This window comes from Littorina saxatilis, linkage group LG16 (genome assembly GCF_037325665.1).
Source record: "Littorina saxatilis isolate snail1 linkage group LG16, US_GU_Lsax_2.0, whole genome shotgun sequence".
NCBI classification, from domain to species: Eukaryota; Metazoa; Mollusca; class Gastropoda; order Littorinimorpha; family Littorinidae; genus Littorina; species Littorina saxatilis.
The window spans coordinates 4,632,736-4,653,034 of record NC_090260.1 but is presented as its reverse complement, the minus strand read 5'-3'; the positions used below and the strand labels follow the sequence as shown (position 1 = coordinate 4,653,034).

At 40.2% G+C, this 20,299-nt stretch overlaps 2 protein-coding genes and 1 long non-coding RNA gene across 5 annotated transcripts in view; 1 reads left to right on the top strand and 2 right to left on the bottom strand.

Moving 5' to 3' along the window:
• Window positions 1-18,705, bottom strand: part of LOC138951286 (uncharacterized) — a 21,871-nt gene extending 3,166 nt beyond the window's left edge. The window contains exons 1-5 of the mRNA XM_070322916.1: window positions 18,522-18,705; window positions 17,482-17,552; window positions 13,326-13,979; window positions 1,231-1,415; window positions 1-363 (exon numbers count right to left, since the gene is read on the bottom strand). The exon at window positions 1-363 is cut by the window's left edge and continues 138 nt beyond it. Of these exons, the coding sequence (XP_070179017.1) occupies window positions 1-363; window positions 1,231-1,415; window positions 13,326-13,979; window positions 17,482-17,552; window positions 18,522-18,654 (1,406 nt within the window). The 5' untranslated portion in view covers window positions 18,655-18,705. The remainder of the gene's footprint in view (window positions 364-1,230; window positions 1,416-13,325; window positions 13,980-17,481; window positions 17,553-18,521) is intronic.
• LOC138950262 (uncharacterized) overlaps window positions 1-20,299 on the bottom strand; it is a 323,654-nt gene that overhangs the window by 101,222 nt on the left and 202,133 nt on the right. The gene's annotated exons all lie outside the window — the stretch shown is intronic.
• On the top strand, window positions 5,422-7,537 carry LOC138950231 (uncharacterized). Its single transcript, XR_011450565.1, has 2 exons — window positions 5,422-5,919; window positions 6,587-7,537. It is a non-coding gene; the product is annotated as an uncharacterized lncRNA (long non-coding RNA).

Sequence of the window (20,299 nt, the reverse complement as noted above, 5' to 3'; positions counted from 1 at the left end):
CCGGCGCCCTGTCCGACTGTTTTGCTCAACTGATGTCTAACCAGGTAGGCGGCAGCTGTACCATCGTCACTCGTCTGAAGAACAAAGACGGTGCGGCGATACTTCCTCATCCAGTAGGAACCCCTTAGAATTAAAATGATCGATTTCCCTACCCCGGGCGCGCCCCTGAAGATCCTAATGTCGTCGTCGTCGTGGTTTGGCGTGTGCTCCAGGACTTCAAACTGTTCCGGGAAAAGGGCAAGGCAAGACATGGGTCTGCCATGTTCTTCCCCGACAGCCTGAACAAAATGGCCCTGGGTCCACAGCTGTAGTCGCGGCTTGCGGCAAAGGTAAACCTGTACCGTTGCCAGTGGTACGGAGAACCTGCATTGATTAATATAACATTTTATGTAAGCTTGTGAGCACACACCACACCCACACCACACACACACCACACCACACAAACACACACCATACACACACCCACACCGGCCACACCCACACAACACACACACACACAACACACACACAACACACACACACACACACACACACACACCACACACACACCGGCCACACCCACACAACACACACACACACAACACACAGACACACACACAACACACACACACGTGACACACACACACAACACACACACACAGACACACACACACACACACAACACACAGACACACACACAACACACGCAAGGTGCTGACTTTCTTTTGTGCATTGTTGATGGTGAATGCATGTTAATTTATTTTTAATATACTTTCTTATGTGATAACCAATGTGCTATATTTTCTCAGGACAAAGAACAAATGTTTATTTTGAATGTTTTATGTATGTTATTATTACGGACACAAACGCTCAGCAATGCAATTTCTCTTTTAGAGATTAATAAAGTTATTGTATTGTATTGTATTGTATTGTAAAAAAACAAGAGTGGAAAATACAAGGACATACAGAGGCATAAAACAAGACATGCTAGCACACAGAAAGTCGCATACATAAATATACAGAGAAATGAGAGAGAGAGAGAGAGAGAGAGAGAGAGAGAGAGAGAGAGAGAGAGAGAGAGAGAGAGAGAGAGAGAGAGAGAGAGAGAGAGAGAGAGACAGACAGACAGACAGACAGACAGACAGACAGACAGACAGACAGACAGACAGACAGAAAGACACACAGACTCAGTAATAGTGTATGGAATGTGTGTGGTTACTCGAACGACGTAATTAACAAAATCAACAGTACCTTGCCACAAGCTTTTCATAGGTGGAACCTCCCTTCATTGCGGGGTCCCCTGCCTTTCCCCCCTTCCAGCAGGTGTCCCACCAGGCGTCCCGTCTGGTGTCGTCTGTCATATCATCGAGACAGAGACACCACTTGTCGACCCTTTGCCCTGCCTTCACGCCCAGACACTGCTCCAACTTCTGCAACTGAGGACAGGTTTCACAGTCTTCAGAGTCGGGTATGTCCCTGACTTTGATATTAAATAAAATGTTTCGTTTTGTTTAGTCGTGAATTTTCACTGGTCTGTGTCGAATGTCTTCGGAATTTACATATGAAAAATAAACTTTGATCGAATTTAAGTCAAGTTTGTATTCCCCACCAGCGAAAAAGGTAGGTCGGTCGTGAGAAATGAGACAGACACGATTTCCCTTTTTAGCCACATTGCAATAGACAAAGGCACCAGTACAAAAACACACAAAGAAATCCAGTTAAAAGTACATTAGAAACCAAAGAACAGAGATAGATGAACACACTTAGTTACAAAAAAACCACAATGAATGTGTTTATATTTAGTCGATACAATCGCATGTGAAGTAAACGGTCTTTTTTCTAAATGTGTCTGTCTCAAAAACGTTAATTACAAATCTGTTCAGTTGGAATGGCTGTTAAAAGGTTTGGACGTAACATGCTTTTAATAAGTAGCAATTTCCATCAAATCACGACATGAAAGGGTTTTGAAAGGCTAACTACGGCTTATTCTACTTGCGCTTGGTCATTTTGTCACTCAGCAAGGTGTCTGTCTCATTTTTTCTCACGACCGCCCTGCAGACAAATCGTCTGCTATAACCGCCATACACAGCAAATTGTCATGATGCAACCAATTTTACACTTCCTATCCGTTGTCAGGCAGATAATGAACTGGCTGACTAATAATTTTTCGGCATGTGTTTATTTCAGAGCACGTTATTTACTGTCTAGTAACTCGGGCAAGATGTCTGTCTCATTTTTTCTCACGACCGCCCTGCAGACAAATCGTCTGCTATAACCGCCATACACAGCAAATTGTCATGATGCAACCAATTTTACACTTCCTATCCGTTGTCAGGCAGATGATCAACTGGCTGACTAAAGAATTTTTCGGCATGTGTTTATTTCAGAGCACGTTATTTACTGTCTAGTCACTCGGGCAAGGTGTCTGTCTCATTTTTTCTCACGACCGCCCGGCAGACAAATCGTCTGCTATAACCGCCTTTCACAGCAAATTGTCATGATGCGACCAATTTTACACTTCCTATCCGTTGTCAGGCAGATGATCAACTGGCTGACTGAAGAATGTTTCAGCACGTGTTTATTTCAGAACACGTTATTTACTGTCATGTCTGTCTCTGAAAACCTTGAATTCTCACGACCGTCCGGCACTATTGACGGTCATTTCTTACCAAATTTTAAACAGATTCATGTGTAAAATAACAACATTCAATCACTGTGTCTGATGAATGCCAGTGTTTTTTTTCAATCCTTGAATGTACTGCAATGTGAATGTTGTGGTCAAGTGAGAGTTTTATAGACATCGCCGTACGTTTTTCAACACTTTGATGACGTCAGACAGCAGATTGAAAACGTTCCAACTTGGAAAGAGAGCCAGTCACGATCATATAATCGTAGGGAATCAATAGTTGCTTTGTTTATTAACTTTCAAGTGCTTTTAAAAGTTTGATTTTTGTCATTGTTATTGTTGCATATGTGCGTGCGTACGTGCGCGTGCGCCTGTCAGTGTGGAAGAGTGTAGGGTAAGTGTATCCAATTCCGACCGACTTCGGGGATACCTAAATCCGACCGATTGTCCAAGTCACTGATGATGAGGTTCACACGTCATCCCAACAGAAAGAATGCCATTCATACAAGGGCCATTCATAAACGGTTGATGACGCGACGTCACGAACCAATCGTTTCGTCACGAGAGTTAATTGCGTCATCTGCACCGCGGCGCGAAATGTGCCTTCGCCATACGTTTCTTGCAAAGGGTGAGATAATTTGATGAACAGAGTTGTGTTTCTTTTACGGTACATGGATGTTAATAAGTGTTTTTGGAAGAATAATGTTATGGTTCTGACTAAATCTCATTGTACTTTTTAATCGAAAAGGGGAAAATCTTATCGGTCGTGATTAGATACCCAGTTTTTGAGAGAGTATTTAAATCCGACAACAACGCAGATAATACAAAACGCTGCACAAAATCCCAGTAAAACCATTCATTGTTTACGTTTATGACTTGAAAAAAGCATATGAACAAGGAAACATATCAGATGATGTATTATCTAGCTGTGTGTGTGTGTGTGTGTGTGTGTGTGTGTGCGTGTGTGTGCGTGCGGCCGAGCGTTGCGCGCACGTGTTCGTTTGTGTGTGTGTGTGTGTGTGTGCGTGCGTGTGCGTATGTGTGTGCATGTGCGTGCGTGCGTGCGTGAGTGTGCGTGTGTGTGTGTGTGTGTGTGTGTGTAAGCGTGCGCGCGAGCGTTGTGCGCACGTGTTCGTTTGTGTTAGCTTGTGTGTGTGTGTGTGTGTGTGTGTGTGTGTGTGTGTGTGTGTGTGTGTGTGTGTGTGTGTGTGTGTGAGTGTTGATGCGTGAGTGTTGATGCGTGCGTACTTGCATGTGTGCGTGCGAGAGGGGTTGGGTTTTCTTATGTGTGCAGAGTAGTTGTTGTAGAAAATGCAAGACATTAAGTTTCAGTCAGTAGTGGATATACTGGGACAGCGTCCATGTACTGTGCCACAGTTCAGTCTGTAGTGGATATACTGGGACTGCGTCCAGGTACTATGCCACAGTTCAGTCAGTAGTGGATATACTAGGACTGCGTTAAGGTACTCTGCCACAGTCTTTGATGACGTCATTTCCGTTTTTGTGATAGTTGAGGCGGACCTGTTAAGTAATCTTTGATTAAGTCGGGACTTTGATATTGCATTTGAGCCAGGTAGCTTGAAAATAAGTGAATTAGTTCGCTCATTAAAATTGTCATCAAAAACGAATATTTCATTACAGATTCAAACACTACTGCATTGTACTTCTTATCTTCTCCTGATTTAAAATATATATATATATACATATGTTATGTTTACTTTAAAAACGCGTTCAGAATTAAAGAAAACAGGTTGAGTATGCTTCGCGGAGATGAGTGTGATCCGTGACGGTTTTCGGGTATGGTTAGCCGAGACTATCTGAATTTAGTCTCGCCGATCGGACTGTTTTTTTTTTTTTAGTTTATCCTTCAATTTGATGCCTATAGATTGACTACATGTTTTTATATCGCTTTACGCGACTTGTTTTACATTTCGTCAAGTTATGAAATGTATTATAAAATTTGGTACATAACATTCTAAAAATTGCAAATAACAATAACACTTTTGATTACAGATTCAAAAGTTATTGCATTGTATCCTTTGGATTTCCTGGATCCCAATGTATAAACAGATATGTCATGCTTAGTGTGAAAATCTGCTCAAATGAGAAAAAATCGCCCGTTTTGTTCATATTCTTCGCGGAGGCAACCCGTCTCGGTCTTCTGGTTTCGGCTAGCCAAATCTCACTAGCATTGTTAATGACTCGTCCCTGATTCCAATGTTGATCTTTTAGTTTCAAACCAACTTAATGTTTTATTATCGCTTCACATGACTTGTTCTGTATATTTTTTTTCGCTGTCATGATGTCACCATTTAGAGGGTAGGGTTACATTTTCAGGTATTTATTCCCCAAGAATATTCTGCCGTGTATTGGCAGAAGGCAGTAAGTCCAAATTTGGTAAAAATGAGATTTTCATATCATAATGCAGAGGGGAAAAGGCGCATCTTGTGTCAAAATTTCTAAGATGTGCGATCAATATTTATGGACTTTTTGAAGAAGTAAGTCCACAAAAAAAAACCTCGGCAAATGGAAGCAAGTCCAGGGACTTTTGGTTTTCAGGTTTGCACTGGACTTACTTCCTTGCAAGCCTCAAAACGAGTTTGCATGGTTTAGCGCTCTATGTCCATTAGCCAATCGCGTTCACCCTTTTGTAATCCTGACTGCGGTTAACCAATCAGAACTAAGCTTATTGTATCATTATTTCCCTGGCCTTTGTCGGGGAAAATGGCGATGACGTGTTCAACTATCCGAAGCAACAGAAAGTTAGTTTGTTTGTTTCATTTTTGTTGTTGGCAGTTTTGCGTTCCGGTCTGAAATGACTCTCTCTCAATAGGTGTATGAGAATTTACAACGACAACACTGATTTTCTGACTGATTTGGGTATTCTAATGTGCACTTGCATTACGGAGCTAGCAAGTAAAATGCCATAGTTCAAATGCCCATTTATTATAGTTTTGTTGTTGTACGCTACTTCTACCGTGACTTCTTGACTATTCACTTCTGCTCCGTATTTTCATCATGATATTTATGGATGCATTTAGCATGTTTCTAATACAAAGAGATAGTTGTTTTGATCTAGAATGAGTGACTTGTGGTCTTGAGCGCTGACAGCGTGTTAGATCTGGAACAGTATGACATTATACTGGAGGATTGTTCTCCGGTCTCTTTGTGCTTCCAACCATCGGAATAAGTATTATGTCCTATTGTATTTGACAGAAATGTGAGTCGAAGTGGGACAGGCAGCGACGACAGCTGCAGCACACTGAGGGATACTCGCCACCACTGACCCTTTATGTTCAAGGGCCCAAAACAAGGTATGTTTCACTGACACAGCCAAAAATAGCGTGCAAAATTTTTTCATTCCTTTCTTTTCTCGGGCTGAAGAGGTATATTTTAAAACGAGCAACATCTTTACATCATTTTCGTTGCAGTAGTATTGCCCCCCGCGGGTTAGGGGGAAGAATTTACCCGATGCTCCCCAGCATGTCGTAAGTTGCGACTAACGGATTCTGTTTCTCCTTTTACCCTTGTTAAGTGTTTCTTGTATAGAATATAGTCAATTTTTGTAAAGATTTTAGTCAAGCAGTGTGTAAGAAATGTTAAGTCCTTTGTACTGCAAACTTGCATTCTCCCAGTAAGGTAGTATATTGTTCTACGTTGCAAGCCCCTGGAGCAAATTTTGATTAGTGCTTTTGTGAACAAGAAACAATTGACAAGTGGCTCTATCCCATCTCCCCCCTTTCCCCGTCGCGATATAACCTTGAATGGTTGAAAACGACGTTAAACACCAAATAAAGAAAGAAAGTTGCAGTAGTATTAGTATCAGCAGCAGCAGCAGTAATCGTTTGTCATTATAGTAGCCCGGGGGGGGGGGGGGGGGTAGGTGATGTGCGCGGGAGAGGAGAAGGATGATGTGAAGGAGGGTGGGGAGGAGATTTGTCAATAAAATGTCTCACTTTTGCTGCCTTTTTCATTTGACAGATGTGTAAGCGTTGCTGGCAGGTTGCAACTGCGAGATACAACCACCTCGGCTTGCAGGAGAAGAGGCCACAATGGAACTTGCCCAAATGAAAATGTCAGCAGCATACGACGGTTATGGGCCAAAGAAGAGGAAGATGAGTAATACTGACAACTTTCAGTTTGACAATAACAGATGCTGAGCGCAGAGATGCAGAACGTGGGGACGAGGAGGGGGAGGAGGTGGGGGGGGGGGGTTGTATGTTGTTTGTTAGTTATCAAAACAGGCTCATGGAAAAAAATCTGCATCCAGTTAATCGCTGTAGTTGATAATTGTCATCAGTCGGATGGCAGAATGTCAGTGAATAGTTTTAGAAGGGATGTAGACTGTAACTGGTGTAGATGGGGTGATAAATAAATATACTACATCATAGTTTGCAGGTTTGTGGTTTTGCTAGTTGAACACTCAACTACAATGTTTGTGGACAGTGTGTGAATTACTATGTAATTCTACTAGCAAATGTAGCAAATGGTGTACAACTACAAATGTTTATATAGTTCATCACACAGTTTTCAAGACTAATTAAACAAATTTTGTTCAAAAGTGGAACACTTCAGCTGAAAGTCAACACTGCACGATAATATTGTTAACTCTGGTATAATGGCGGTTTGTCAAACCATTTCTTTTTGTCTTGCTGTTGCTTTAATTTTGTGTCCTTTGAAAATCAAGACTGCACGATTATCTATTGTTAATTCTGGTATAATGGCGGCTTGTCAAACCAGTTCTTTTTGTCATGCTGTTGCTTTAATTTCATGTACTTTGGAAATCAAGACTGCACGATGACCTATTCTTAATTCTGGTATAATGGCGGCTTGACACACTAGTTATTTTTGTCATGCTGTTGCTTTAATTTTGTGTCCTTTGTAAATCGTTAGTCAAGACTCAAACTCAATAAATAAAACGTCTTATTGTCAGATCCTGGATTCTAATTCTTATTAGCAAACGAAAGCGAGAAAGACAGTGAGAAGGAAAGAAAAGTGTGTGTGTGTGTGTGTGTGTGTGTGTGTGTGTGTGTGTGTGTGTGTGTGTGTGTGTGTGTGTGTGTGTGTGTGTGTGTTACAGACAAGCAGCAGGATAAAAAGCGTGTGTGTGTGTGTGTAAACGTTTTCTTAGATTTTTTATTTTAATGAAGACTTGCGTTCAAGTCAATATTTGTCTTGTGAATATCAAAAGAGAGTATCAAGACTTGTATTAAAAATAATGGTCTTTTTAAACGATACCAATGACACAAGAACGGATTAACAATAAAGTTAATCATGAGTGAGCGACCACAGAATGATAAGCAAAACGAGGAACCAAGACAAAGACTAACTTGAGCATGTGTTGAAATTTCAGAAAACGGGAACATTTGTCTCAGTTAATTACAAAAGAAAATACAAGATTGTTCACCAAGGAAGTTGTTTGTGCATTCAGAAATTCACGAAATCATTGGACGTAAAGTCACATTTGAAAAAAAGTTCCAAAAGCAGTGTTGCGTGTATTTTCTTTTACTTTCAATTTTCGGAGATAATAAATTAGCAGAAAGCAGTAAGTCCACTTGCTGCTCTATGCCCTTTTCTCAGCCAGATATATCGACCAGGATATAATATGGCAGAAAGCAGTAAGTCCAATGCTGCTTTTTGCCATTTTTTAAAAATAAGATTTAAGTCGGGATATAATTTGGCAGAAAGCAGTATGTCCTCTTACTGCCTTTTACCATTATTTTTGAGTGAATGAGTTTGGGGAATTAATTCGGCAAAAGGCAGTAAGTCCACAAAAATCATTATTTCTAAGTGATGAATCAAAAGAGGGTTTTAATATTCATAGCAGAAACGCACAATAATGCCCTTCATGTTATCAGCAAACAAAAACATCATTTTAGGCTTTTCATTCCAAAACATTGATGCAAACACAAAAAGTCGATTTTCTCGAAACTATGTTTCATGGACTTGCTTCCTTCTGCCTTTACACGGCAGATATGCAAAAAAAATTCCAAACTCGTTTTTTTTCTATTGGTCAATGATACTACTTTTTTTTTAAAGTGAGAAATGGAGTGCAATTAACATTGTTACTTTTGAAGGTATGCTCATGACGTGCATCACAGCGAAATAGCAGTTCAGAAGAACGGAATTCCCACAATTAGTCCTTATTTGCTGCTTTTTTCACTGAGCTCGGAAATGATATTTTGCTTGCATTGTTATTGCTTAATTTATTAAAGCCTCTGGACAATATTCTTTGAATAAATCGTTACCCAATTCTGTTTACGTCTATCCCTTTGTTTGATAGAGTACTGTAACAAGCTATCACATTATGTCGACAAGAATGCGTCTCCATACAAGTTTTTGTCTTGATTCCATCCAGGAGGATGTAAGGCTTTAATAAAAACACTATTTCAAAGATCTCTGTCAAGATTGATTTTGTTGAAAAAAAAGGAAGTCTGTGATTGAAGATTGTGAAACCTGTCTGAGGTCAACACACACGGACTGCAAACAACGCGGAAGATTACACGAAGATTTATTTATCAAGCTCTGCATAATAATGATAGTGTTTCCGCATATAATAGAAAGCTGTCTGCCCGTTTTGAGCGACTAGCGTCACGTAAAACTCAAATGACGTCGTTTTCAAAAATACCGCAAATTGACGCCAACGAAGCTACCTCAGTGTTCTGAAAGTGATGTTCTTGTCAGCAAGGTTAGGGCCCCGTCACACAGCGCTACGTCATTACCACGACCATGCCGATCACGCCAATCTGAAAAAGTGATCAAACCGGGGCATGTCACCGTCAAAATCCAGAGCGTGGCCAATCTTGGGACAAAGGATGGAGGATCTTCATTACTCCATGAGCGTGGTTTAGTCGGGGTGGGATCTGCTAGGTCGCGAAGCTGCACGCTCTCCCTACGCTTATTTTGAACTGCACAAAACAAGCGTAGCCGGGTCGTGGCGCAGTACAGATATTGTACAGTCTTGATGCAGTTTTGTTTAATTTGCCATGTGCTGGATTTTGACGGCGATTATACCCCACCTTCGAAGATGAAGGTACCTGATGGTGGTTTTATCACGACCACAGAGATCTCACCACAATGCTACCACGCTGCCTGTAGGGGAAAGGCTCCTAATATGGACCGGCTCCTATAATGGACCACCTCCTGTTCTGACAAACTAACGGCGCTAGAGCGCTCAAAACAACTTCATTCGCTTTATTCACCCTCTCTAGATAAGTTGCACATGTAAAACCAGTTGCAGAAACACAAACCTCAAAACCGTTAGGCTTTTTCGCTTTTTTTCACTTTTAGCAGTGTTCACTCTTAAGTTGACGCTTAAAACAGACTAGCTTCTGTCCACAGCCAAAACTTTCATAACTCTAAAATGGCTATATATGACAGCTAAGACAGTATTTGTTACATTTTAACATTGTGTACCCCGAGTTTCTACTGCAAACAAAAAATTATAGCAAAACCTCAAAGTATACATGTGTGAGTCCCCTAATATGGACCACCTTCAACAAATCGAAGAAAATAAAAACTAAAGACAATTTTAATTAATTCATTAAGAAGCTTGCTGAAAATAACCTATAACTAGCCCTCGAGATTTAAAAAATATATAACAAATAGTCTTTTTGGGGGGGAAGTTGATAATTTCACTTATTTTCATTCTGTTTTTGATAAGCTTCTTCAGTTTCCTGGTGTGCTTCAAATAATGCTCTCATCAACCCGAAACAGCTAAATCTAAAGCATATTTGAATTAGTCTGACTTGCACACTAAGTTGTATCATGTTATTTTGAAGTATAGGGGGCTTTTTACAGTGATTCGTGAAGGCCGCTTCACTGGTCCATATTGGGCGCCCAGGCTCCTAATATGGACCATTTGTGATTTTTTCTGTATTTAATTTTTGCTAAAGGTCTATCAAAGCTATTTCACTCTAATTAGGCCTAATAGCGGTTAAACTAAGAGAGAAGGACTACCAACCACAAAATGAAACTTCTTCGCAAGAAAACAAGCTTGTTATCAGCAATAAACAAAAAGTGGTCCATATTAGGGGCCCTTCCCCTACGATAATGGCGGTCCCGCTACGTTCCTAATGATACTTTGCCACGCTTCCTGTAGGCCACGACCCGGCTTTTGTGCAAGCGAGGGGAGAACGTGCAGCTTCCCGACCTCACTCCGATCAAACCACGCTCATGGAGATCCTCCCACGTTTGGCCCACGGTTGGCCACGCTCTCGGACAATTTTACAACGTAGTAGAAGCGGCGTCTGTGTGTGATTTGGTTGTAAGGCCCCCGTCACACAGCGTTACGTCCTTGCTACGACCATGCTGATCACGCCGATCTGAAAAAGTTAAAATCGGGGCATATCGCCGTCAAAATCGAGCACATGGCACTAATACCGCTGCTTCTGCTACGACGGAAAAGTGTCCGAGAGCGTGTCCAATCGTGGGCCAAACGTGGCAGGATCTCCATGAGATTGGTTTGTTCGTAATGGGATGTGCTAGGTCGGGAAGCTTGCACGCTCTCCCCTCGCTTATGTTGAACTGCACAAAACAAACGTAGTCGTGTACAGTCGTGATGCAGTTTTTTTAATTTGCATTGTGCTGGATTTTGACGGTGAGCCTCGACTTGATAACTTTTTCAGATCGGAGTGATCGGCATGGTCGTCGTAAAAACGTAGAGCTGTGTAACGGGGGCCATGAACAAAAAACTACATCACGACTGTACTGCGCCTCGACCCGGCTACGCTTGTTTTTGCAGTTCAAAATAAGCTCTCTCTCATATCAAGCCAGGAAGTTCTTAAAGAACCACATAGTCTTTCCATTCAATGAGCTGTATACACAATACCTTGATTGGTATGTTCTCTTTGGATACAGTTGTTCATTAAGTTGTTCATTAAGTTGTTTATTTGCGACAAAATCACGAAGATTTGGCTCGTTGATACATTGTTTTGCTGAGTTAATGTATTGTTGCAAAGTATGCTTACTTTGTGTTTATCTTTCTTTCTTTACACCCAGTGTTGAACACTACCTTATGATCTACAATGCTTCTATACTTATAATGCGCTTCATGTACATAAACCTATATGTTCTACCAGTAATTATGTTTTTATGTAACCATTTTTCCCCACACCACCCCCCCCCCCCCCTCCTGATGATAGTTGAAGTAAAATAGTTTAGTCCTTCTTTAGGGCGAGGGCCAGATGCAACAAAGCATATCTATGCTTATTCGTTACCCTCGAAATAAAGATTTGTGATTGTCATTGTCTCTCTCTCCCTCCCTCCCTCCATCCACCTCTCTCTCTCCCCCCTCTCTCTCTCTCTCTTTATGGTTGTGTGTGTGTGTGTGTGTATGTGTGTGTGTGTGTGTGTGTGTGTGTGTGTGTGTGTGTGTCTGTGTGTGTGTGTGTGTCTGTCTGTGCGTGTGAGTGTGTAGAGCGATTCAGAGTAAACTACTGGACCGATCTTTATGAAATTTTACATGAGAGTTCCTGGGTATGATGATATCCCCAATGTTTTTTTTAATTTTTTTGATAAATGTCTTTATTGACGTCATATCCGGCTTTTTGTGAAAGTTGAGGCGGCACTGTCACACCCTAATTGTACAATAAATTTGATTGAAATATTAGTCAAGCAATCTTCGTGTGTGTGTGTGTAGAGCGATTCAGAGAAAACTACTGCACCGACCTTCATGAAACTTGACATGAGAGATCCTGAGTATGGTATCTCTAGACTTTTTTTTTCTTTTTTTTTTGATAAATAGCTTTGATGACGTCATATCCGGCTTTTCGTAAAAGTTGAGGCGGCACTGTCACGCTCTCATTTTTCAACCAAATTGGTTGAAATTTTGGTCAAGTAATCTTCGACGAAGCCCGGACTTTGGTATTGCATTTCAGCTTGGAGGCTTACAAATTAATTAATGAGTTTGCTCATTAAAGTTGTCATTAAAATCGATTTTTCGCAAACAGATTTAAAATTGATTGCATCGTATTCTTCATCACATTCTGAATCTAAAAATATATACATATGTCATGTTTACTCTTAAAATGTGATCACAATTAACGAAAATAGATTAATTAGTCTTACGATAAAAATTTAAGAAATCGATCCAAAAATGATTTAATCTTATTCTTTATCATTTCCTGATTCCAAAAACATATAGATATGATAGGTTGTATTCAAAACAAGCTCCGAAAATTAACAAGAATACAGAAAAGCGCGCTTTCCTGCTTAGCACAATACGCTACCGCGCTATTCTGGCGTGTTAATTTCACTGCGTTTTGCACGTGGAAGGTGAGCGATTTCCTTCTCGCGGGGATTGACGAAACTGTACTGTCTTGGTGAAAAACTACAGTGCGTTCAGTTTCATTCCGTGAGTTCGACAGCTTGACTAAATGTAGCAATTTCGCCTTACGCGACTTTTTTCTTCTTAGGTTAACCATTATGCCCAATGGGTGAATTCGCTTTGATAAACTTTCAGCAACAATTAAATACAGAAACATTCACAATGGTCCATATTTGGAGCATGGGCGCCTAATATGGACCTGTGAAGAGGCCTTCACGATTCACTGTAAAAGACCCCGAATGCCCATACTTCAAAATAACATAATAGAAATTAGTGTGCAAGTTACCTAATTCAAAGATGCTTTAAATGTATATGTTTCGGGTTGTTGAGAATACTTTTTTAAGCACAACAGCAAACTGTGCGTGTGTGTGTGTTACATTGTTGCATACTTACATTATTCATGTTTTGCAGCGCCTCCAGAAGACATTGTCTGGACGTGTCAGGCAGGAGAATGGCCTGGTGGATTGCCGGTGGTGTGTCCAAGTCACCCAGAACACAACGTCTGACAACATCTCCAGCTTTCTTTAAGTATTCTGCGGCCTTCCTCAATTCTTCTTGAACTGCATGAGGGTCCTCTTCTGTCTGACGTATGATTGCCCCCATCATTACTCCCCGGTTACGATCAATGACCAACAGATCAACAAAGTCTTCCTCCAGAACTAAGTCCTCTTGCAAATATAACGGTTCTGCCTCGTCACTGTTCATATGTTTGGCTGCCCCAGTGTAGAGGCTTTGAGAACCAGCGCCGTATAGGCCACATTTGCCTTGAGTCATTATTATCAAAACTTGTTTCTGCCTGACCGCTTTGTCCTTGATCTTATTCATGCAGTCGTGGACTTTCTTCAGCACTCTGTCTATGTGTACGACGTCACTGACCTCTGTACGCTCGGTGATATCACTGTCAATTTGTTGTTGAGTTTTCAGCACGTCGATCAAGTCACCTCCCTGGGTGTGTTGTTTTGTGACGTGCACCGTGTCTACATGGTGCGGGGGGATCATATAGACGTCCCTGTGCAGGTTAGGGAACCAGGTGTTGAGAAACTCCCTCTGGAATCAAAGACCTGATGATACACCATCTCACCAGCGCTTCTACTGTTTAGAACATGCATGAGTTATTCAGAAGACAAACATACATAAGTTAAGCCAGGACTTGTAACCTCTTGTCTGTGGTTCATACAGTAGCTACTCGTACACAGTGTTTTTAAAAATGAAATGGTATATGTACTCTGAATTGAGTGAAGCTAGCTCCCATAAAGAACGAAAAAGCACAATCTCGAGCTCACTCAACAGTATGTCATGGGTACATGTGCACTCATCCTTTGCACTGGGAAGACAAGACAAGACAAGACAAGAAAGACAAGTGAGACAAGACACAAGACAAGACGTTTATTAACGAGGGTAACGGCATAAGCAAACAGTTGGTTTTTACAGGTAGTCAAGTTTTGACTAAATGTTTTAACGAAGAGGGGGGAATCGAGACGAGGGTGTGGTGTACATGAAACTTGACATGAGAGATCCTGAGTATGGTATCTCCAGACTTTTTTTCATTTTTTTGATAAATGTCTTTGATGACGTCATATCCGGCTTTTCGTGAAAGTTGAGGCGGCACTGTCACGCTCTCATTTTTCAACCAAATTGGTTGAAATTTTGGTCAAGTAATTTTCGACGAAGCCCGGACTTTGGTATTGCATTTCAGCTTGAAGGCTTAAAAATTAATTAATGAGTTTGCTCATTAAAGTTGTCATTAAAATCGATTTTTCGCAAACAGATTTAAAATTGATTGCATCGTATTCTTCATCACATTCTGAATCTAAACATATATACATATGTCATGTTTACTCTTAAAATGTGATCACAATTAACGAAAATAGATTAATTAATCTTACGATTAAAATTTAAGAAATCGATCCAAAAATGATTTCATCTTATTCTTTATCATTTCCTGATTCCAAAAACATATAGATATGATAGGTTGTATTCAAAACAAGCTCAGAAAGTTAACAAGAATACAGAAAAGCGCGTTTTCCTGCTTAGCACAACACGCTACGGCGCTAATCTGGCGTGTCAATATCACTGCGTTTTGCACGTGGATGGTGAGCGATTTCCTTCACGCGGGGATTGACGAAGCTGTTCTGTCTTGGTGAAAAAAATACAGTGCGTTCAGTTTCATTCCGTGAGTTGGACAGCTTGACTAAATGTAGTAATTTCGCCTTACGCGACTTGTTTTTACATCCAGCTCTCGCCCATGGGAGGGTCTAATCTAATGATAATGCGTTTTTACATTTAGTCAAGTTTTGACTAAATGTTTTAACATAGAGCGGGAATCGAGACGAGGGTTGTGGTGTATGTGTGTGTGTGTGTGTGTGTGTGCGTGTGTGTGTGTAGAGCGATTCAGAGTAAACTACTCTACTGGACCGATCTTTATGAAATTTTATATGAGAGTTTCTGGGTATGATATCCCCGGAAGTTTTGTTTCATTTTTTGAATAAATGTCTTTGATGACGTCATATCCGACTTTTTGTAAAAAGTTGAGGCGACACTGTCACACCTTCATTTTTCAATCAAAATGATTGGCCAAGCAATCTTCGACAAAGGCCGGACTTTGGTATTGCATTTCAGCTTGGAGGCTTAAAAATTGATTAATGACTTTGGTCATTAAAAATCTGAAAGATGTAATCAAAAATTTTTTTTTTTATAAAACGATCCAAAATTACGTTCATCTCAATTTTCATCATTTTCTCATTACAAAAACATATAAATATGATATGTTTTGATTAAAAACACGCTCAGAAAGTTCAAACGAAGAGAGGTACAGAAAAGCGTGCTATGCAGCACAGCGCAACCACTACCGCGCTAAACAGGCTCGTCAATTTCACGAGAGGCGGACTGCGGTCATTGTGAAAAAATACAGTTCGTTCAGTTTTATTCTGTGAGTTCCACAGCTTGACTAAATGTAGTAATTTCCCCTTACGCGACCTGTTAAAATGTTAACATATCAATCAAAGAAGTAATAAAAACAAACAAACTAAACAAACAAGTCGTGTGAGGCGAAAATACATTTAGTCAAGCTGTCGTACTAACAGAATGAAACTGAACGCACTGCATTTTATTTCTCTCACCAAGACCGTCAGTCATCAGTCCACCGCTCGTGCCAAAGGTAGTGAAATTGACAAGGTAGTATAGCGCGGTAGTGGTTGCGCAGAGCGGGATAGCACGCTTTTCTGTATCTTTGTTCTTTTTAACTATCTGAACTTGTTTATAATTCAAATATATCATATGTATATGTTTTTGGAATGAGGAACCGACAAGAAATAATATGAACATGTTTTAAATGGATTCTGGAAATTAAATGTTTATCATAATTTTCATATATTTATTTTTCAGAGCTTGATTTTAATCCAAATATTACATATTTATCTGTTTTTGGAATCAGGAAATGATGAAGAATAAGATGACATTATTTTTAGATCGTGTTATAACAAAATAATTGTAATTACAATTTTAAGATTTGTAATGACCAAACTCATTAACTATTTGTTAGGCCTCCGAGCTGACATGCAATACCAAAGTCCGGACTTCGTCGAAGCTTGATTGGCCAACATTTCATTCCATTTGATTGAAAAATGAGGGCGTGACAGTGCGGCCTCAACTTTCACAAAATGCCGGATATGACGTCATCCAAGACATTTATCCCAAAAGAATAAAAACGATATCATACTCAGGAACTTTCATGTAAAGTTGTATGAAGATCGGTCCAGTAGTTTTCTCTGAAACGCTCTACACATACACACACACACACACCACACACACACACACACACACACACACACACACACACACACACACAGACACACATACACCACAACCTTCGTTTCGATTCCCCATCTATGTTAAAACATTTAGTCAAGTCAAAACTTGACTAAATGTAACACACACAAAAAGGAACAACCTGAAACAGTATATGAAAAAAAATGTTTGAACTGCAGCAGGCTTGAGCTAAACCCCACACTTGTATTATTTGGATAAGATGGCATGACAAACACTGATGAAGGTTTTGATTGTATTTTATTGCAAGCCAATGTTTTTTTTTTATACAAATGTAGAATAAATAAAGTAAAGCCAACTTTGAATTTTTTTTTTACAGTGGATATGCTTATTAATCTTGTATCTGTAGGCCAGTTCCTTTAGAAAAATGTTCAATGTTGGCTTTATTTTATCTATTCTACATTTGTATGCAGAAAATTTGGCCTGCAAAAAAGTACAATCAAAACCTTGATCAGTGTTTGATATGCCGTCTTGTCCAAATAATAAAAGTGTGTGGTTTAACTCAAGCCTGCTGCAGTTCTGATAATTCCTTGATAATGGAGGTCCTTGGTGTTTTTACCGGACATACACATTATACTTCATCGTTGAGAAGACACGTCATTGTATTTATAACAAAGTATGACATGAATAATCATGTCCAAGAAGAAGGCAACAAGAACACTCCATCAAGTTATTACGATTATCTTGAATAAAGCGTTGGATTAGTGGGATAAAATCAACTTACCTGTGCGTCATTCAGGTTGTCACGTGAGGCCCTGTTGTCACGTGAGGTACTTCGTCTGAAAAGGCTAAGGACTACACACACACACACACACACACACACACACACACACACACACACACACACACACACACACACATACACACACACACACACACACACACACACACACACACACACAGAAAGAGACGGGAGAGTTTTGTTAGTTTAGTTGATTGATACACGTTTCTGGATCATGCAGGTTACTTTCCAATAACAAGACATCCAGGCCAATTGCTGATCAAGTTAAAAGCCTACTATCAAACGCGCCATTTTGAATATTGAATATATAAAAGAGTTGGCACACCAAAGGAACCCTTTTTCAAGCGAACTGGACCTTCAGCCATTCTAAAGAAATTCGCTGTTCTGTTCCTTAGCTTTTGCTCAAACATCAAACATCAAACATCAAACATTCTTCGTAGCTTTGCTTATTAATTACAATAATTTAATTTTGTGAGCGGTTTTCTATGCCAACCCTGCTGTGTCAGGAGCCCCGATTCCGTTCATCTTCATATCTTATTCAGTTTTTTTCTGGCACACATTCGTCAAAGCAGATAAAAACTATTAGATTCAGGAAATCAAAGTTATGATCTAGAAAATGTGCTTTATTGGGCTATAACGCAAGACACAGCGTAAACCAACACTATCCATTGGAGAATCTATACAGACTCAAAAGACCACCCAACATTTAGATTTGAACAATTAATCGCCAAGACACACATAATATAGCATCGTGTAAGTTGTTATCTATTCGAACCCATACTCAAAACTGTAGCTGATTTGGTCTCTTCTCAGGCTCAAACAATCAAGAGCAGTGCGCGGTGGAATATTTGTCACGTGACCCGTGAAAAAGAAATCTTCAATCGGAAAAACGTTTCATATCTATGGCAACATTCAGGGCATTTATACGAAATGACATCAATATTCTTGCTTTGGTTGAGATACGAAAATTGGTGTAATATATAAGGTATTTTGAGCTTGCAACGGCTAAAATAAAAGCTTACCATGAGTGAGAAAATGTGAACCTCCTGAAGGTCTTTGGGGAAGCAAGATGGCGGCATTGAGAGTGTACACCCAGTCCATTGCGCCTGCTCTGTCGTCCGCTGTGAACACGAAGTCTCGCCATGGTCTCCGCATATGGATGGTGAAACTGTTGTCGCCGTGATGGACGCTCTGAAGAAATAAACACATTCAGCATGCAGTGCACGGACACAGTATTATAACAATTGTGCATGAAAATAACTGGAATGTCCCGTAGCGCAATAAGTCAAAATAGATCATTACACTAAACTGACAGAACATTTACAAAATCAGAACAAGCATTGACCTATACGGGTTCAAGAAAGCCGGCCCGGGTGGTGACACGGGGGTGGGACATGGATACCGTCTCTGGGTCTGCACAAACAGTTAACCCGTGTCCAACCCGGTGTAACAGGCCATTTTGACACATAGTCAGTTTTGTCTGGGAGGTCATTCTGAACTAGCCTATTTTGACCCCCCCCCCTCCCCAAGTCAGTTTTGACCTCCCCTTTCAAACTTTAAGAAAAAGTACTTTAGGGCCTTTTAAAACGATATATATATATATATATATATGTATGTGCACACTAAGGTCATATATTGTACTACGTTGCAAGCCCCTGGAGCAATTTTTTGATTAGTGCTTTTGTGAACAAGAAACAATTAACAAGTGGCTCTATCCCATCTCCCCCCTTTCCCCTATCCCATCTCCCCCCTTTCCCCGTCGCGATATAACCTTGAATGGTTGAAAACGACGTTAAACACCAAATAAAGAAAGAAAGAATGTGCACACTATTTGTTGGAAAAATGATTTTTTTTTAATAATTTTTTTTATAAAATTTGTGACGCTTCCCTTCAAACTTCAAAAATAAGTACACTAGGACCTTTTAAAACGAAATATAGGCATATATGTATGCATCTATGCATCTCCGCCAGTCAGTTTTGACCTCCCCTTCAAACTTCAAGAATAAGTACTTTAGGACCTTTTAAAACGAAATATATGAATATATGTGCACACTATTTGTTGGAAACATGATAAGGTAAGAAAAACCCATGGAAATTAACCAAAAATTGTTGATAGGTGTGTTTTGGGGATTTGACACTATGACACACTTTGATCTATGTTCTTTCAGTTATATTCATTATTTTCAAATCGCCATAACTTTCGTTTAAAACCACTTTGGAAGATGATTCAAATATTAAAATGTAAATCTACATACGCTAATTGTGTTCGTCTGGGCTCCCAGTCAAAATAGGCTAGGCCAGTCAGTTTTGACCTCCCCTTAAAACTTCAAGAATAAGTATTTTAGGAATATATCTATGTGTGCATAATATTTGTTGGAAAAATGATTTAAAACAAAAAGAATTTAAAAAAGACCTTAATTTGTTTCTAATGATAGAGAGGGGGCCGACATGATAGAGAGGGGGCCGACATGATGGGGAGGGGGCCGATATGATAAAGAGGGGGCTCATATGATGGAGAGCTGGCCGACATGACAGAGAAGAGGCCGATATGATGGAGAGCGGGCCGACATGATAGAGAGCGAACCGACATGATAGAGAGTGGGCCGACATGATGTGGAGGGGGCCGACCTGATTTGGAGGTGGCCGACATCATACAGATCGGGCCGACATGATGGAGACGGGGCCGACATGATAGAGAGGTGGCCGATATGATAGAACTGACATGATGGAGAGGGAGCCAACATAATAGATGTGGAGGACATAAAGGAGAGGGGGCCGGATGGAGACGGGGCTGACATGA